Below are 20,727 nucleotides of genomic sequence, written 5' to 3'. Positions count from 1 at the left end.
TTTTATAAGCAGTATGACCCAAGTCCTTACATGTGTCTGCATGTGGTTTTATGACATTGTACTCGATAGTGATGTGGGGTAAAGGTAAGACATAGAGGAAAGGGGGCTTCTTATGCGGTAGCATTGAGTTGGACTGAATTATATTGAGTTGTTTCTGTGAGTGATTACTGTGTAGTTTTTTAATTAAACATGTACATTTGATTTGCAAGCATTACTATGATAATTAGTTGTCTGACCTATCCATATAAGGCAGCAATAAACTAAGCATGCAAGCCCAAGGGTGAATGAAGCAGCTCTGAGTCATTACGAGGTATGATGTCTGTACAGGAAAAGAAGTAACAGATGGTGGGTTGGAGTTTGTGACTTCAACAGCTGCTGGATGAACTTGCCTTGTGTACTGAGTCATCACACATTTGAAATGTTAGAAAGAGAAAGAAAACAAGAAAACAAAACACTGGGAGGATAGCAGTATAACAGTCTCACAGAGTCAACCTTCTTCAGGACAGACATTATTTCAACAATTCAATTTTTTTTTTTTTATGTATTTAGATTGTCTGTGTGTCTCATTCAGACACTGAAACTACTATTTGAAAATATTTAAACCAGGCTATATGTACATCTTTTCAAGCTTTATAGAGAATTTACACTAGAATAAAATAGTGCCAAGTCACCTTCAAAGTCACCTTCAACTGGTTTAGAGAGTCCAGATAAGTACCCAAACACAGATGTATAATTTAATCCAAAATGCATCTTAAATCAGTAGAGTGCAATAAAAATGAAGGCCCTGTCAGGATGTAAGAACTGAAATGGCTGACAAAAAGTGAGGAAATAGTGACCTCTTGTGTCTATTTCTGTCTATAGATACTATAGTGTTGATTTTAAAAGAGAAAAGGGAAAAGCCAGAAATTTTAATGTTAACATCAGGTTTGACAAATCGCTTGGAGGCCAGACAGATTCTGCAGCTTAGTTTCATACACTTAAACCATGTCTAATCCACTGGTTTGGCTTTGAAATGTTTTAACTTTATAAATAATATAGATAGCCTTGAATTGAGTGCATAGATTTTGCAAAAACGTTATTAACTTTAACCAAGGTCAGTCTTGTGGCTTGGCTCAGTAATGTTTAAATTTTGTTGCCGCTAACACCCATTTATGCCATTTGTGTTTTCCGTTTCACGTTGGCTTATAGGCTTTCTGTCCACGTTTACTTTCACAACCCCACACGGCTATGTTACCGTCCTATTAAACTGTTTTACTTCTGGTTTTAACAGTGGCTATAAAGAAAAGGTCCAGAGTCCCCGGGGTTATGATCACTCAGTTCGTCGAGATACTGCCGGCAGGAAAATCAACACCCGATATTACCCGGAAACCAATGGCTGTGACTGTTCAAGAGGGTAGAAAACAAGCGCACACACTGTCAACTTAGAAAGAGCAACACTATGAAACACACGATGCAATAGTGTCATTTGGTTCTCTCTGTGTGTTGATTTTTCAGGTAAGAAAGCAGTTTTAAAAGCTATGGTTAGTGGAGAGCCCAAACCGGTTGTCACATGGGGGCGAAATAAAGGCGAAGTAGATGACCCAGAAAAGTACAAGACGAGATATGATGAAAGAGCTCAAGAACACATTCTTGAGGTGAGAAAACATAGACAGATAAAATTATCCACATCCATAACTTCTCCAGTGTTGTGATTAGCTGCTTTTAAATGTTTATTCACCAAACAATTAAGAAAATAACTGACATATTCAATATTAAAGCTGCATCTATAAAGGAATATTTACATTTACAACTATTTAAGATGAATAGATCATGAAGAAACCTTCTATTTAATAAGCCTTTGTTCGCCCCAGTACTTACAGTAATCAGTCAAACTCATTCTTCATGGGTAACAGAATCTACCATCCATCAGTATGCATCCAATCTTCACATGACAATATTGCTTTTTTAGATGAACAACATAAAACCCGACCAAGCTGACACCTACCGGTGCTTTGCCACCAATGAGTATGGAAAGGCTGTCTGCACCGTAACTGTCAATGTTATTCAAGGTGAGATTTAACATGTAAGATATTAGTAAATGGAATGAAATTAGACCACAATATATTATTCGACTATTCACTTATGTTTTTTTGGTGCCATTTTTGTGTTTTCTTCCAGTTGGATTCAAGAAAAACGCCCGAGAAGGTACAAAATTTACTGCACAATTGTTGTCTAGCAACTTCCTAGCATCTAGCAATGATTATTGCAGAAATATTTTTCTAATTTATATCTAATTTTCTTTCAGCAAATGGGCAGGCACCACAGGATTTCAGATCAATGTTAAAGAAGACGTAAGTTCAGGGCCAAGTCAACATTTACTTAAAATGTATACTGCTAAAAACACCAACCCAAAATATATATTACTGTCTTCCTCCCTTTCAGTGTTGTTGTCACCAGAAAAAAGCAACTCCCGCCAAAGAAAGAGGGAGAAATTGATCCCAAACTCTGGGAACTGCTTATCAGCGCACCAAAGAGAGACTATGAAAAAATATGTTTGGATTTTGGTGTTACTGACTTTCGCTGGATGTTGAAGAGACTAAACCAGATGAAAAAGGAAAGGGAAGATGAACAGGCAAAGGTACCGTCTGAAGTTTTTTAGCAACTGCGCATGAATTTTGGATTGTGTGTTTTGAGACTGCAAAATGTCAGTGAAGTTTTGAACGAGGACAAAGAGTCTGTCCTTAAAAGAGTCAGGTAAAGTTACTCACGTTGCATAAAAACTAGTTTTGCCTGTAGCTAAACAAGCCCATTGAATCTTAACTCAAAGTAGACATCCAGAGCTCAAAGCTGCTAAAGTTAAAAATGTCATGAGTTCAGCAATGATGCAAAATCTGCACAAATATACACTTTTTAAAAAATATTTTCTTTGCAGGTTGTAGAGAATCTGGGTAATGTGAAACAAATTGAAGTGAAACCAAATGGGACAGCTGATTTTGGCTTCGACATGACACTATGGGATCCCAACAGTGCTATTAACTTATTCAAGGTAAATTAATGTCTTTACCAAGAGCCAAAAACAACTGAAAGTAATAATAAAAAAACAAAACTAACATGTCAACCTTCGTCTCATAAGGATGGGACAATGGTTCCCTATGGTGACGATGACAATTCAAAGCACAGCCTTAAGAAAACAGGGTCCAACTATGTTTTCAGCATCAAAAACCCACAGCCAGAGGATGCTGGATTTTACCAGGTTGATGTTGATGAGGCAAATGTTCTTTCAACTGACTTCCAAGGTTAAACACCACATTTTCATTTGGAATATAACAGCACAATCATACTGGAAGTCGATAAGACAAATCAAACATAAACCTGTCCTCCTCTCTTAGTGCCTGCTGTGGAGTTCATAGCCAAGATCAAGGATGCGAAGGCCGTTGAAAGTGAAGACGCCGTCTTTCAGTGTGTTTTGTCAACTCCACTCAACAGAATCACTTGGTCAAGAGAGAACTTGTCACTTGGACATGGAGACAAATATGAGATCACTGTCTCAGAGGACAAACTAATTCATACATTAAGAGTAAAGGACTGTGAAATGTCAGATAAGGGAGCATATTATGCCATTGCTGGCATTACTTCCAGCAGTGCCTCTCTGACAGTGGAAGGTGGGAAATCTTGTACATATCACCATATTTATATTTATTAATAAACACAATATAACTCTGAAAATAGTTAAGTGAGGAAAAAAAATTTTCTCTCCCTGCTATTCTATAATCCAGCTGATCCAAATGGTGGTAAAGGACGTAAGGGCACCAAAACTGGTAGTGAAGATGATCTGTCTAAACTAGCATTGGAACAGCAGGCAAAGCTTCAAAAAGAGAAAGATGACTTGGAGGCAGCCAAACAAGCTCAAGATGAAAAAGTTCAAGCTGCTACGGGGGATGGTGGAGATGGTTCTGGTGATGGTTCTGGTGATGGTTCTGGTGATGGGACTGGTGATGGGACTGGTGATGGGACTGGTGATGGTTCTGGTGATGGTTCTGGTGATGGGACTGATGGAGGTATGGGTGATGGAGATGGAAATACAGAAGATGATGTGAACGACAAGAAAAAGAAGAGGTCACGAACTGGCCCTTTGGTTCCTGACACTGTCATGGGTAAAACTGCATGAAAACTTTATGTGTAATCAGATTACAGATTAATATAGCATCATACTTTTAGTGCAGATGCTCTCAAATGTGCCTTTGCATCTGCAGACACTGAGAGCTTAGCTATCTGGGTCAATTATGTCAGAATTATTTCCATTTTACTCAAAGTGTGAAATTACTTCCAACCCACAATAGAATATGTGAGGCAGCTACAGTAGGAAGATTTTTACACAAGAGAAGAAATCTATCTTTTAAAGTTTATAATGATAAGACCAAAACCTGGCTGGCTGGTTTTGAATATACACGTTATAGAAGGATACTAAAGGCTTAGCAGAACAACATGTTGTCCTTAAATTTTGGATTAGGGTTTACATAATTTAAGATTTAGGGGTTTCTAAAATGATATAAATCACAATAACCATAACTTAAGCAGAAAAAGTGTTACATTTAAAATGTGATTCAAACTGCTAACTGTCTCTGTAAACTGCTACTCAATATATAGGAAGAAACCTTTATAATAATGCTTTCCTGCAGGCCAAAGACTAGATAGAGAGACATAGTGTAAATGAAAAATCAAGAAGTGGTGACGCAGGACATTACCATCCTTGATTTAGCCTTCTGCTCTATCTCTATCTTTGTTAGCAGATCATATATTAAAGCTGAAGTCTGTAAATCTGTTCTTCAAACTAATTTAACACATTGTCTCACGAGGCCAAATAAGTTGGATCATCTTAACACTTACATTTGCAGATCGAGGAGTTCAGTTTGTCAGTGGGCTGTCAGACACAGTCGCTAATGTTGGTGAACGGGCTGAGCTGTCTTGTAAGCTAAGCAGTGAGACCACAGAGGGACGCTGGTACAAAAACGGGAAGCTGGTAAGTCAAATACTCCAGAATAATAGACGTGAATACAACTTGTACTGCCACACATCTTTGAATGCTCAAAGTACATTTTTTATATACTTTCTCATAAATACTGTATATTCTTTGGTTTTAATTATTAATATACAACAAAGTCAAACATAAATATATGTATATGTTTTATAAAATTAGATTTATTTTTTTCCTGACAAGCTAACAAATGAGGATGGGGTAACGATTATCAAAGATGGAGCTTGCCACAGGCTGATTATTGATTGCTGCAAAAAAGGCGACGCAGCTGTCTACCGCTTTGAAGCTGAAGGACGTAAATCCGAAGCAACACTTAATATTCAAGGTCAGAATAATAAAAAAAAAAAAATGTGTCAAACATTTTAAATTTTAAGCATTAAGGTTTTTGATCACTTTTCTCTCGCTCTGATACTACAGACCCACCCAAAATTGACTCGGATGCTCTAGGGAAATTCACAAAGCCAGTCATTATAAAGGCAGGTGAAAATGCTGAATGGAAGCTGCCATTCTCAGGCGGGGCACCGATGAACATACAGTGGTACAAAGATGACGATGAGCTGCTGCCTGCCCTCAACGTGAAGATTGAAACATCAGATACCGAAAGCCAGCTACGTCTTACTAAGTGCCAAAGGAGAGATAGCGGAGAGGTCAAAATCAAGATAAAAAATGAATCTGGCACCATCGAGGCAATTTCTAAACTTATTGTACTGGGTAAGCTGACAATCAGAGACGTTTAGTTGGTCACTTGTGATAACTGCTGTGGGAAGATTATAATTTGTTTTAACTCTGTGAAAAGACAAACCAACCCCCCCACAAGGCCCCGTGGACATTATGGAAAGTGCTGTAACATCTGTTGAGTTCAAATGGAAACCTCCGAAAGACAGCGGCGGATGCCCGATCACAAATTACAGCATACAACGCCAACAAGTGGGGCGAAATAAGTGGTCAAATCTCGGTGAGATCCCTGGCAACAACACAAGCTACAAAGATTCAGATGTGGACCCTGGAAGGAGATACTGCTACCGGATCAGAGCCAAGAACGCAGAAGGCTTCAGTGATTACCTGCAGACGGAGGACATAGCAGCTGGTGTATTACGTAAGTCTTTAGTCTGAGCCTAATTTAAGAGACTTTGTGGATACCAGTATAAACATCTGCCTAATGAAAACCTGATAAAATGTTTGGGCAAGAAGTTAAAATAACCCAACAAACTCTAACATTTTTCTTTTCTATTCAAAGTATTTCAGATTTTCTAACTTCATAAATGTGTGTGATTATTAAAAAATAAATCTATACATATGTTTAGACCATCACTAAGCATATACAAAAGCTGAAAAAAGAACATCTTACATATAATGTCACTTCTATTTGGCCCAGGGGTAAAAATTATCTTTTCCTATTTGCCAAACATTCTTGCTTTCTTCAGCTCTTGTGCAAACTTTATGTGATTAAAGTCTGTTACACTGGTATTGCATAGCATGTTTTTCATTGTTGAGGTAACAAAACTGGTATAACTATAAGGATAACCTGTGTTTCGCCTTCTATTTTCCATTTCCTTCCACACAGGTTATCCTGGAGCACCAACAGCCCCCAAAGTGGTCAGTGCCTTTAAAGACTGTATCAACCTGTCATGGAGTCCTCCATGCGACACTGGAGGAACCAAAATAGTAGGATACAATCTGGAAAAGAACAAGAAAGGCACTAATTATTGGAGCCTTGTAAACCAAAAGGGGCCAATTACAGGTATCAGTTAATATGACAAGCTGCAGAAATATTCTGTGAATGGACACAATGGGAAAACAAATGCTTATGATGCATGCTATGTTACATGAATGAAGATCTCTAGAGATACCAGAACTACATGTTCCCTTTTTACTCAGATACAAAGTATGCAGTGAAAGATGTCTTTGAGGGAGCAGCATACGAGTTCAGAGTGGCTGCTATCAACCTGTCTGGTGCTGGAGATCCCAGTATTCCATGTGACACTGTTATTGCAAGGGATCCAATGAGTAAGTCAAACACACAGAGGCTTTACAATTAACTGCAGTTCACTCACTGAAAATATTTCTTTAAAGTTAAGACAATGATGTCTTTCTCTTTGAGAAATACAAAACCAGCACTCTCGCATTACTGTGATTTCAGAACCTCCAGGAAAAGTCACAGACCTGAAAATAGCTTCCTCCAATTACACCACATTTTCACTGGCTTGGACAAAACCTAAGCAAGTGCAAGGAATACAGGATGAAGCCCAGGGCTACTATGTGGAGATCAGGCCAATTGAGTGCCTTGAATGGACGCGCTGCAACGCCATCCCAATTACTCTCACTTCTTACACCGTGCTTGGCTTAAAGGCAATGGCCAACTACTGGGTGAGAGTAATTGCCACCAATTACGGAGGTGATGGGGAACCTCATGGCTTTGACAATTATATAATTGCCATGCCTCCTCCTAGTAAGTAATTTTGTTTGTTAATGTTTAATGACACTGCATAAAACAAAAGAGGAATAAATGAGTCCAAATAATAGTTTGCCGTTATTTCTAGACATATTTCAAATGAGGTGGATTCGGGCATCCACAGAAAGCCACAGCAGATATATAATACTGTGCAGAGAGCAGAATATAGCAATGAGATATTTGTCAGCTGTTGTACCCAAAGTACAATTAATTACAATCACCAAAGGACTGGAAATAAATATAGATTAATTTAACTAAGTCTTTATCTTTATCTCTGCGTCAGCACTACACAGGATACGATTTCCCCTCGTACAAAACAGTAGTGAGAAAAGAATAAGAACAGGAATTTATGAAACATTAGGTGATAACTTACTAAATAGCATACATTTAAGAATCTTAACATTTTCTTTTAAATTCTTCCCCCACAGTAAGGCCAAAGTTCAAAGATCGCAACATGAAGACCTTTATTGTGGTGAGATCTGGAAACACTGTTCGTCTTAACATCAACTTTGAGGTACATTGTCCTGTTCCAGAGCTTTTCTTTCAAATATGTTCACAATATTATATTCACTACATACACACTGTGATTAACTGTATTCACTACATTTTACTTATTGTCTACAGGCCTCCCCTCTGCCTGATATTTCTTGGTTAAAGGATGGTATTCCAGTGCCTAAACATGTCACAATTACCAACTCTGACAAAGGTTCTCAACTGCTAATTCCCACATCTGAGCGGCCGGACTCTGGCATCTACACTATCACTGTCAAGAATATTGTTGGCCAGGAAAGCTTCAATGTTGAAATCAGAGTTACAGGTGAATGTCATTGTGCAGAGCCATGAATTCTTACTGTCGTGCCCCATCCACATACAAAGCAATCAACTCGTTGCCCATCACTTTGTAGCTGACAGTTGTTCACTGGTGGACTTTTCCCACACCAAATGTAAAAGCCATACACTATGGACAGCCAATAACTAGTTCCTCTTGCTGTTACTCTCTGGTTGAAAAGAAAAAATACCAACAATCATGCTGCCGCTCAATCTTGGGTTAACCTAACCCCGCAATTTCACCATCTAATGTGACCAATTCGGATTTTGAAAACTGTGTTTGTGTGTCAGGGAACTGTTTCTATGTGTGTGAAGATTCTCAGTCATCCAGGTCATGTTTTTATCTAAAACAAAGCTAAAACAAAAGCAACTTAGTTTTCTTGAAGGCGTCTCAACACTCATCTAAGTCAAACTCATCGACTCAGTTTAAGGTGTGCACCACCACTTGTTCCAAATAAAAAAATGAACTCCCCACTAGCTATTTAAAACTGAAGAAGCCACTTGGAGTGGTGAAACCTCTTCGAGGAAAACCCAACAAGCCTAGTTGCCTTTGTAAGGACAAATGTGCTTCAGGGCACCTCAAATTTGAGTAGTTCAACTTGGTTCTTATTCTTTGTAAGCAATAAATTCTAGTTGGGTCACCCATCTGTCAGAACATATGCCAACAAATGTATTCTAGTTAAGACCATACTTTTGATTTTACTGTTACATACTTTAAAATGTGGAGTTCAAGTGGAAAGTAGCCTAACCTTGTTTAATGTTAGCAATCTATATTTCTATATTTGGTTCTAGATGATCCCAAGCCTCCAGGTCCAGTGGAGCTGGATCAGAACATCCCAGGAACAGTGACTCTGTGCTGGACCCCTTCACCAGATGAGAAGAGGGATGACAGGCTACACTACATGGTATCCAAACGGGACTCTTTCAAACGCACTTGGAGGACAGCGGCAGACAACCTCTTTAACAATAAGTTCACAGTTGTCAACATTTTGCCCGGACGGGAGTATTGCTTCAGGGTGTTTGCTAAAAATGACATGGGCCTTTCGCCACCTTCAGAGTCACCTGTGTTTGGGACCAAAAGGGAAAGAGGTATGTGCAAAATTGAATCACAAAGACGATTAAAAAAAAAAACCTGAATCAGGTCTTACTTTCCAGTACACCAATGTAGTTTACAGAACAAGAAGTGTCGAGAAGTGCAGGTATAGTGGAATGGCGTTTTACTTGGGAAAACAGTCTTAACCCTCTGGGGTCCAGGGTATAATTGGCAGTTTTTGACTAATTTTGATTTTATCTTTGATTTTATATATTTTACCTTAAAAACTGTTCACCATGCTTTGTTTGGTGTCATTTTTTTCGGCACAACCTCGTCTGTGTGAATTTACAGTTGTTTTTTTTTTGACATACTGTATTAACACACTGGACCTAAAACCACACAAAAAACATAAAATCCGAGCAGAAAAAAGTAAAATCTTTTACTGTGAAAACCACAAACATGTTTAACGAACCATTTTTATAAATTAGAATACTATTTACATTAAAATGCAGGCAATGGCTCAGGTGGTTTTTTGTACAACTATTTACAAAACAATCAGGTGTACAAATTATTTGTGGCACTCCACAAAGCAGTTCCTGTCCACCAAATGACAGAGGGGCACATCACAGGCCTGGCACTTCCAGGGTGTGTCATTCCTCTTATTGACCACCTGGATGCAGCGTTCGCATTTCCGTTTGCCTTTGGTAGCTTTTTGGCCAGGATCTGTGGCTGTGACAATGGGCACAGGAACATGAGCCACTGTCCTGCTCTGGGGAACACCTGCCACCCCTCAAAACCGGCACACCAGCTCCAGAATAAAGTCTTTGTGTGCCACGGGCTGCACCTTCTTGACACTCATCTCACACTGCAAGATGAAGGCATGTGTCGTTGCAATGTTCAAGAAGTGCAGCAACACGTTCTTGTACCGGCGAGCGGTTTTTCTGTGGGTGGAGTAATACTGAATGAGCTGATCTGACAGGTCAACACCACTCATATCATTCACTCTGGTCTTCACTGTCTCCCCTGAAAATGCAGGGTGGATGGTGGAGCACACAGACACCTCCTGTGTGTCCATCCACTTCACAAAAATAAGTGGGCCTTCTCTGATCCATCTCACAGAGCCTCTTCCGCATTTTTTGGTGAGAGTATTTGCCCTCCCTCTACGGCATCCTTTTCTGCTCTGCTTGTAGGTGCCACATCCTCCAAACTTCACACTGTCCAGGTCCATGAACATTTTGGGACTGGAGTAATAATCATCTATGTAAATATGGTACCCAGTGCCAAGACAGGCTGAACAAGGTTCAGGATAACATCATAACTCAGCCCATGCTCACTTGCAGTTACCTCTGATAGTGTAGCCACTGCTTGACTCAGATAATACAAAAATTTTCATTCCCCATTTAGTTGGCTCGTCCTTCATATACTGCGTCATGCCTGTTTTTGCCTTAGTCTCCACCATCCTTTCATCGACTGCCAGCTCCCTCCTTGGGTGGTAATAAGCCAGGCAGGCACTGTGGATGTCATTATAAAGGGGCCTAACTCTGAACAGTTTATCATGGGCTGGTGATCCCTCTTCTTGCTATCATTTTGTTCATCCTCCCCTGGATCACTGAGGTGGAAGTTCCAAAATATGGATCGGAACCTGTCTCTTGTCATCACTTTGGCTGCAAGGGGCACAGACAAAATGTAATTCTGTCCCCATTAGTCTTGGAGACCTGGCAGCGAGACCAACGACATGTAGATTAGTAGACCGAAACACTTGTACAGATCTTCAGTCTCCGATGTCAGTGCATCTGTATTTCTTCCCTAATTTTTTGTTTTTAGCAGCATTTTTGTTGGTGTCTCTGGAGATTGTCCTGACTGTGTCAGTGGCAAAAAACAATAGAAAAAGGTCTTCTGGACTATGCGGGGAAAGTGCTTCTACCTGGACTCCTGGTGTTCTCCGTGGCTGGAACCTGCTTACTGCTTACATCCAGGGCTCAGAGCTGAGGCGAGGCTCTGCTCCCTGATCTAGCTGAGATCTGGACGTGGTGGGCGTGCCACACCGTCTCGGAGGATGCTCTTCCTCTCCCTCACTTCCAAAACAAAAGATGGATCATCCACTTCATCGTCAAAGTCCTCACTCTCTGACTCAGACTCTGACTCCACGTCTCCCTCAGGTTCAGTCATCGTAAAAAAGAGCTACAATGCCTGCTCCGCATTCAATAATCGCCTCATTTTTTGACAAAACAAAAAACAAAAAAAACAACTTCACTACAAACTAAATACACAGCACTATACACTAACTATACACTCCAAACACGCTAAATATCATAAATCTCAAATCTAAAAAATCGCCTAACCCTAACCCTAAATCTTATACCGTCATCACTCCCACAACTTTTTTTAACTTGCAAACGCTTTCTGCTTGCGAGCGCTCTCCTTTCTTCTGTTTTTGCCATTTCTTACGGCGACAAGTGTGACGACAATATACATGAAAAAGCATGACGTAAATTATTTATCATAAATCTGGTTTTACTTGGCCTATCAACGCAATTTAAAAACTGGTATATAGTTTGAAGTCTGTATATTGAACACAAGTTGAAACAAAGACTCTGCGAGGCTGCATCTTGCTGCAACGTCATCTGTCACGTGATTTGGACACGCCAGCGCGTCCGATGACTCCAGAGGGTTAAAAGGCGACTAGTGCACATTAAGTGTTTTGCTATCATATTTCTATTAAACGCTTTCTGCATTTCTTTTTGTTCCAGCAAAGTTCCAAGTAAACATACCAGAGATTAAATCCTTGGACTTCGAGTCGCCACCGTCTTTTATCCTTCCCCTGAAGAAGCGTACAGCTCCACAAGGTTACGAATGCTACATGAGTTGCGCGGTTAGGGGTGATCCAGCTCCACGTGTGACGTGGTACCGAAACAACATCAGCCTCAACACGAACACCAACTACCACATCACAAATGTATGTGGAGTCTGCTCCATGCTCATACTCAGGGTGGGACCCAAAGATGACGGGGAATACAAAGTCGTCATAGAGAACAAACTGGGCACAGCGGAGTCCTCAATGACCCTGAATGTCAGAGGTATGAACAAGTTTTAAGATTCAGACAGTTTTCTGTGAAGAGACTGTCGGATTAAATGTTTTAAGTGTGCAGTATGTAGATGAAACAACCTGAGATTAATGGGTTTCTTTGCAGAGTGAAGAAGAGCTGCAGGTGCTGGACGGAAGATGAAGCAACAGATTCTTTATTCTTACACAAAATTTAGTGAGAACAAGTTACTTTTTAAATTTGAAGTTACTCCATTTACCATTAGTGTGATGCACCAGTATTTGAAGAGTTAACATTGAAGTGAGAACGTAAAACTAATCTTAACACAACTTGTTATTTTCTCAAGATTTAACGTGTTTGTACTGGAGTAAAGGAGTGACCTTTTTATGCAGAAAATGGGCAACAACATAAGGTTTGGTCATTACATTTTAGATGTGGATTAAATGCTGTTAAAATTGAGTATTTTTGTGGAAAGAGACAAGAATGTTTTGTTCCTATAAACATCAGGAGCTGTTTCGGTTTCTGGTACCTTGCATTAAATTAATGAAAGACAGAGTTGGGTGTTGTGATCTGTGTTCTCTCCACACTGGTAAAATCCACTACACTCACAGGCAAGGTTATAAACATTTTAATCGCTTGAGTCATGAGGTGCTTGGCATTAGAAGTGGCACCAGAGTAGGCCTAAAAACTATTTATTACACATAAGTATGATTTGATTTACTGCATTTATTGTGCTGGGACAAATTTGGTGGTTTTTATTTTTCATACTGCTGGAGTACTTTACCGAACACATTTAGCTGACTGGTCGATCAATCAGTAAGTGGCTTAACAAATAATAACTCCTTAGCAAAAATCATTTTTCTTTGTCACATGACAGGAAACCACGTATTTGAAGGCTTTCGAGTGATTGCCTGACAAATTTCGCAACATCTCTTACACTATATAATCAATCTTTGAATTAATGAAGACAATAATTTGCAGATGCGTCTCTAAATAAAGAGGCAGCCGTAGTGCAGGTAGATTGTATACAAGAGCATGACTGCAGATAAGGCAATACAGTTGCGCATTCAACACACAGTAATTTGGCCTCACTGGGAACAGTTGCACATTTTATCTCTATAAAAATTAGTATACTGAGTGATTTACTTTTTCTACTGCTACCTGACTGTGTGTTAATTAAAGTTTTGAATGTTGATCTTTCATTTGAGATGAATAACTTGTTTTTAGACATAAAGCACACCACTGCAGTTGGTTACATAACATGCTCTGACGCTGCCCACCACCACCAGCTGCTTTGAATATTGTGGGGGGTCAAATGAATGACTAGGTCGAAGGGATTAGCAGAACAGACAACTTGATACCTTAGCAGATGCAGACGTGAGGACACACAGCTTTCCCTCCACTCTCCCTCTGCTGCCATGGCCAGGCGTAGGGCGAAGAAGCTGCATCAGGAGGACGCCTCCATCTTGCCGGAGGCGCCAAAGTCCAACACTAGGTCTAACTCCCTTTCTTCTCCAGCTCTGTTGTTCATCACCGCAGTCACAGTCTGGGCATCAGTCGTGGTTTGGCTTTGTGTTCAACACCGGCTAAGTCTCGACCAAGTGTCCGAGACATTCGCAACAATACAACAGAGACTCTCAAACTTCCAACAGGTGATGGAGATGACGGACGCACAGGTAAATTAGCTTATTTTCACTCGCGCGTCTGTGCTCCAGACGTCATTTCTCTGTAAAATATATTATCTTCGGTTGGAGTTAACAAATTCAAATTATAAGTTTGAGTGTAAGTTTGGCGGAGTTCCACAAACAAAGGGGCTTTCAAACTCAAAACAACTCGCAGTGGAAAATACATAGTTGCGTCAAGCTAGCTAAAAAGAACGTACATTACCGGAAGTTAACGCGGTTCGCCTTCATAAATAAAAGCAGCGTGCGTTTAATTATTTTTACAAAGTAAGCGTTTATTTGCAATTTAATAAATAAAAACGCTTGTATTTACATTCGCAATATATGTCACGTAAGTGTTGTGCCATTTAAATAAAAATATAGATGCAAAAATGCGGTCAGTGAATATTATTTTGAAAAGCACGGTTATGTGACATTTTTTTAAAGCGCGGGCTTCACACTGAAGACAACACCTGTTGATATTTTTAGCATGACACAAGTACAACAATTTCATGGCCACATATTAGTGACATTTACAAGTACAGCTGTTACTGTGAGGTGCTAATACGCGATCCAAAATAGTTAACGACATTAGTTGCTCGAGGAATATGGGTTAAAGTCATGCTGCACTGCACTCCAAAACAGTGAATTGTGAAATTTAAATTTTTGACATCAAAATAGCACAATGAGACTGGTTCAAGTATTTTAGAATTTTAATATGACATATATTTTTATCATACATACACTTTTGGACAGCTATATAAAAATATATAGCTATTTACATGCTATTTCCATATGAATAACATGAATGAATGATCCCAATATAACCAGAAGTAGTAACAGGCACCTAAATGCTAACAAAACATTATTTTTTACCGTAATATATCTAATAATTGCGATGATAATATAGCTGGGTCTGACTCTGATCATTAATAATACAACTTTCAAATGCTTTAAAGGTGACATAGAATGATTGAACGGGGTATTTATCCTTGATCTGTGATGTGACATGCAGACAACAAAATTTTGGTTGGGTCTGTAATGCCTTAGAAGCTTCCTAAAAACCTCTCTCAGAAAGCTATATTAGGGTGGGGGATTTTAAACGCGTGGTTTTGCACCTATTTGGCGCCCCTTCGGGCTTAACTGGCAACCTCATTATGAAATGCAAGCACTTGACGCTGATTGGCTGCATTTGCTGCCACTCAAAAGAATGTAAACTTCGCTATCTTCAGAACACGGACAGACCAAAATTTTACAGATATGGCACATTCACAGATTCAGCCTTATATGTTTGAGCCCGAATCCGAAGAGGACACTGAATCGGAGGAAGAAGAACTGTGATTCTCTGTAACTGGTGCCTTTTGTGTCCCAGAGGTTTAACGCAAAGATTTAAAAATAAAGTTACCAATAAAATGCATTTTAACCAAGAAACAGAAAGAAACCAGTGTATTTGCATATAACACAAGAAAATATTTGAAAAAAATACATTATTCACATTTTTATAGGTCACTGAGTATCAGATGGCAGACAAAAATGCATGTCCCCAGTGACCAAAGTTACTTTTTCATTCAATCTAAAACGTATATAAATTGCCATAAACCCCATTTTTTCTGCTAATATAATCATTTACCTGTCTACTTTAACTAAAATAAAAGAAAACTGAAAAGAATTCATGATTTTTTTTCATGAAATGGTACTATGTAATCATGTCCCCCAAGTTTGTTCAACCCCGTAACAGCATAGCATTTTCCACTCTTTTTGAATAATGGTTCAGTCCAACATACTCAACCTTCAGAAAGTGACCTTACTCAAGTCTTTTCAAGGTCTTGCTGTGAAGAGAGGTAATTGTTAGCATACATTTTTAACCATATTTCATTGTTTTTTTTGTGAGATTGACATCGTCATGCTCAACCTTTCAACACTGTTACACAGATAAATGATATTTAGATATTGTTTAGGAAGAATCAAACAATTGTGTGGAAAAGTATATCAATTTCATGATTTCCAAATGCCATGTGGTGCTAATATGTTTGCTAACATGGGAGCTATGGCTACTTTTAGCTAGAATCTTCAACCCCGTAACATTCAACCCCGTAACAAAAATGGCTAACATGACAAAGAAATTCCTAGTAATTTTTGGCATTCCATGTCTAAGGTGGGAAACAGTATTTTACCAGAGGTTCAAATACTCCTTTATCAGATGCAGTGTTCAGAAATACAGTAATTTATGGTATTTTTTCCAAATTCTGAGAACCCAAAAGGCACCCATTACAGAGAATCGGATTTAAACGTTTCTGAATGGTTTATTTGAATGTTTTTGTTTGTTTGTTTCAAGCGTAATACATTCCTTGCCCAAAGTGTCCTAACGAAGTTATAGCACGGGCTAACCATTTGGACATTAGCCTAATCCTTTTGCAGCATTACATTGAGAATAAATACTAATTCTACTCTACTGCATAAACCTGCCCGAGGCTGTTTGGGTCTTGGGCTGACGGTAGCCTACCGTTCGAGCAGAACGAAAATAGAACCGTTTCAACTAGACTGTAACAATAGGAGCATCAAAATAGACAGAGGCTCGCTCAAAGGCGGATGCTTGTTTTGTATTAAAAGTTGAAAGTGTATAGAAAAGTTGGAATAGGTTCGGAGTGACACACAAACGAAGTAGCAGTCTGTGGTTGAATGTAGTTGGAATCCGATTATAAATGAACAGCAGCCACGCATCTCGTGCATTTCTTTCGGTGGGAATGTAATGGAAAGTTTGCACACTGCTTGCACAGCCTGGAAGAGCACACCTCGGAACGCGACTCGCCATTTCGCCTTGAACTCCGCAAGCACTGCTGCAATGTACTTCCCGTTGGAGGCGAGAGGGCGGATGTATGCAAATTATTTTGAAGGGGAGGGAATTGAATGAGAGTGGGGGGGCAGTGAGATGCATTTTACGTAATATGTATCCGTTGTTCAGATTGGGCCATTTTCTGGCTGACATTTCTAAAGGAGGAATTTCTATGAAACGGAGATGTTCAGAATGTCTAGCATTTTTGGTATGTTCGTGAATGCGGGCAGACTACCGTTATTCAACTAAGACAAGGTAAAAACGTTTTTTCATTCTCTGTCACCTTTAATTATTTTAAATCATACACCAAAATAACATATCTCACTCTTTAGACTGATACAGGTCTGTTTTTGGAGGAGAGGATCCTTGGCCTGGAGGAGGCTCAGAAACAGGCCCAGGAGAAAGCAAAGGTCGCCCTGGACACATCTGAGAAGTTAAAGAACTCTGACATCTTCTTGCAGCTTCGGTCACTCAACACTGAGATTAACTCCCGATGGGATGAAGTCAAGCAGTTTACCCTGTCAGTCACAACTCTCCGGGCCATGTTAAAGAACCAGAGCGAAGGGTTCGATGTCATGAAGCAGGTAATTGCGGCCAATTTCAGTTCCAGTTCAGCACTGTCTGACAGTGTGGCTGCGCTGGCCGGTGCTGTTGCGGTTGTATGCTTGAGAGTCGACGAGCAGGTTGCATCCGCGGAGGCTCTAAGTTCACGGCTAAAGGGGCAAGCGTCCGAGCTGAATGAGCTGAAAGATTTGCTGTACCTTCATAAAGTGGCACTCCGCGCACACAACCAGGAGATGTTGGCGATAAAGTGAGCTCAGTTTGATTTCACAGAATGTACCGGCAGGCTTTGCTGACTTTCAAAAAAAGTTTATTATTCCTGTCCTATGTGGGGTTTTTTTAAGGGAGCTTGTTAAGGCTGAGCAGGTCATGCGGGCCCAGGCATTAGAGGAGATGCTCATTTCAGTCCGGAAGAGTCTGGATGAGCAGTTTTACACTTCACAGACTCTCCACAGCAGCGTCATGGCTCAGCTGCAAAATTTTCAGGTAACACTGTCTTTTTATTTAGTAACCTAATTAGTTGTTGTATTTTTTTGACATTGTACCGCAAGTTGCAAAACCTTAATTCCATTAGGAAGAATAAGGAATAACATATCTGTCTGTCTTAGCTGGCTAATGGACCCGCTTGGCCAATTAAACCCAAGTTGAACGAAGAGGGCTGTGTAACTGAGGAGTTAGTCTCCATGACAGCAGAGGATGCCAACAAGCTGCAGGAGAAGACTGACGGTATACAGGTAAACCCAGCAGGAGGATGTCAAATATGAAGCAGAAATTAAAGCAGAGGAGAGGGAAAGGCAGAAGAGCAAGAAGAAGAAGAAAATACACCAGAATAGGAAATTACAGGACTAAGTGTGGAGCAGGAACATGCTGGCGAGAAAGTAGAAGAGGACGTTGCCGAAGAGACAATAGCGGGTCACCTTTTGGATGAGGAACAGTCAGCTTAATTAAACAGTGGTGTTTTAATGAACAAAAATGCATTTAATGTGCAGCAAAGCTTTTGTAAATAGCTGCAAATAATTTAAAATAACAGGATTTTTCTAGCCCTTCCACTCCCCTTCAGTTTGATGTGAGCCTGCATGGCCTCATTCCAGCCAGATACAACAGCTTTCTAGGTTTCTACTCACCTTCAACAAACAGTCTATGGTATGGTATACTTGAAAATACTTCAAATAGTGTATATAAGTACAACTTTTGACACCAAGTGTTATGACTGGTGGAAATACACTTCACTCCTTTGTGAAAAGTACTATTTTCTGCCAGCAGGTGGTGCCTGGTTACTACAGCAATGATGCCAGATGTTTAAGAAATAACAAAAACTAAAAAAATGGTATTTTATCTGGGTAGTAAGACTGCTAAGAAGGTATACTCTTATATTCTCTATTGTAATATTGTGTGATATCCTTCTGAACTGAAACTAAAAATCAACAGCAAGCGTTTTCTTTTTCAGTTAACTGACTCTTGGTTTGCTCACAGGTTAAACTTAACATAAAATATAGCGTGAATCAGATGAATCCATCTGTTGTCGCAATTTTGTCGACAAACTAAACTGTTTACTGGTTATATTTTGGTTTGAAGGGTTTAAATGAATCGGTCCTAAACACCAAGAGTCATCTTTGTCAAAAACCAGAAATAGTCAACGCTGTTCGGTGATTGCTGTTGGAGCACAATAAGCACTAATCCCTGTAAAAATAGAAATTTGTGAAATAATTTATCTCAATACATTTTTAATAAGATTACAGCAGGTGCAGGTGGCAGGTAAAGGCTTGCTCTGACAGAAGAGAGAGAGGCTTGAATTAATAAGACTATAAAATGAGACATAAAATGTAGTCCCTGGTTTGTATCGGCACCTAAAACTTTTTAATATTTTTCAGGACGGGGTTTTTAATCAAGCGTTTGTTGTTAATATTTAAAAAAGTCTTTACAGAGATATATATTTGTCACATTCCACAAGCATGTGTGAAGCAAACATAATGCGCCCCTTGTTGATTGGATTCCTTTTTAGGTGAATAAATTGCAAACAAATGACCTGTGCAAGCATAATGAATGCAAGTGTCTTGGAGCATACTCAGAAAGGTATGTCAGCTCATTCTAACTACCAACACATGCAGCCTCCAGCTTAATTAAATTCCAAAAGACCTGAGAACAGATCTTACCCTGAACACAGTGAATCTTTGCAACTGAACAACCTATTTTTATGCATTCTTACCAAGACGACTACACGTCCTTGACCGTGCTTTCTTTTTTCTTTTACCTAAACTTTAAGATGTACCTTCTGCTAGTTTTTCTAACTGAATAGTTTGTCAAGTTTGTCATTTTTAACAATCTTTAGTTAAAGAATAGACTATACTAAATCCCATTTAAATGTACTTTACTGTTCTTTCTTTTACATTATATACAGTACATACATTATCACGATTGACCTTTAGAAAATGAAATATACAGACATATTTTTAGCCCCGCTGTTGATATCTGTCTTCTCTGTTTCTCAAACCTTCAGTCCTGATTACATACCCTGTGCACTGTACGACTGTCACCAACTCTTTGGTAAATTAAATCAGTTGTCACTTTTTTGTGTCAACATGTGGAATAAGTTCATTTTATTCTTGGTTTATCTTGTTAGTTCTTTTGCATGAAGAAAATGTTTTGCGGAGTATCGAATTAATGAATGCCGTCCTTGTAAATATTCAGCCCATATCAGATTAAGATAAGATTCTGATCCCTACATATATGATATGGCAAAGTTATCATATACAAAGACATCAGACAACACCCCTGACATCAGTATAAAGGATTGATGATCAATCCAAGAGATTATCTGATTTTTTAATAATAATTTTCTTATTCATTTTGGCAGAACAATTTGACATAAAGATAGTGGACTGAACTGACTGTCTGGTTTTTGCACGGGCTAAACAAACAAGACATAGTGTGAAAAGTGTTTAACTAGCGTAGATGTGCTGGTAGGTGTGCTTTTTTTTTGTTACCCACATTTCCAGTCTTTATGCTAAGCTAAAGCTAACCCTAACTGGCAAGAGACTGACAAAGTCATGTTTTCAACCCTAAAACACTGTGAATGTGACTATAAATATGTTTTAATTTTTAACTTTTACTGAATGATCTAGAGACCCTTGGGAGTCCTCATGGACAATGTTAAATCCCTGTGTCCACACACACACACACACACACCCACACAAACATACACACTTACACACTCATACACACACACTGCAGCCCGCCTACTCCCCTGTCCCACCAGTTCCTCCACAGCTCTCACACTTGTGCTTTCACTCTCATCTGATAT

The 20,727-nt window shown here is 39.4% G+C and overlaps 2 protein-coding genes across 2 annotated transcripts; both read left to right on the top strand.

Annotated features, from left to right (window-relative positions):
- Positions 1–775: 775 nt before the first annotated feature.
- LOC311486915 (immunoglobulin-like and fibronectin type III domain-containing protein 1) lies at positions 776–12,463 on the top strand (the record flags this gene model as incomplete). The annotated part of the gene is made up of 22 exons (XM_084542936.1): positions 776–794; positions 1,271–1,393; positions 1,495–1,634; positions 1,949–2,048; positions 2,158–2,184; positions 2,285–2,330; positions 2,422–2,617; positions 2,912–3,025; positions 3,113–3,275; positions 3,369–3,656; positions 3,756–4,133; positions 4,875–4,999; positions 5,198–5,339; positions 5,432–5,725; positions 5,811–6,110; positions 6,579–6,755; positions 6,893–7,021; positions 7,155–7,463; positions 7,895–7,980; positions 8,091–8,283; positions 9,087–9,383; positions 12,078–12,463. 22 exons carry the CDS (start codon positions 776–778, stop codon positions 12,419–12,421), a joined length of 3,990 nt encoding a protein of 1,329 aa, XP_084399062.1. The 3' UTR covers positions 12,422–12,463.
- Positions 12,464–12,643: 180 nt separating this feature from the next.
- LOC311487558 (uncharacterized protein) lies at positions 12,644–20,119 on the top strand. Its single transcript, XM_084543868.1, has 6 exons — positions 12,644–14,047; positions 17,198–17,676; positions 17,771–17,912; positions 18,035–18,160; positions 19,429–19,499; positions 19,924–20,119. Exons 1-6 carry the CDS (start codon positions 13,790–13,792, stop codon positions 20,057–20,059), a joined length of 1,212 nt encoding a protein of 403 aa, XP_084399994.1. The 5' UTR covers positions 12,644–13,789; the 3' UTR covers positions 20,060–20,119.
- Positions 20,120–20,727: the final 608 nt, after the last annotated feature.

The sequence above is a fragment of the Chelon labrosus genome (genome assembly GCF_963514085.1).
Source record: "Chelon labrosus genome assembly, chromosome: 4".
NCBI classification, from domain to species: Eukaryota; Metazoa; Chordata; class Actinopteri; order Mugiliformes; family Mugilidae; genus Chelon; species Chelon labrosus.
The sequence above is the reverse complement of the archived record's forward strand: the minus strand, read 5'-3'. Positions and strand labels throughout refer to the sequence as shown.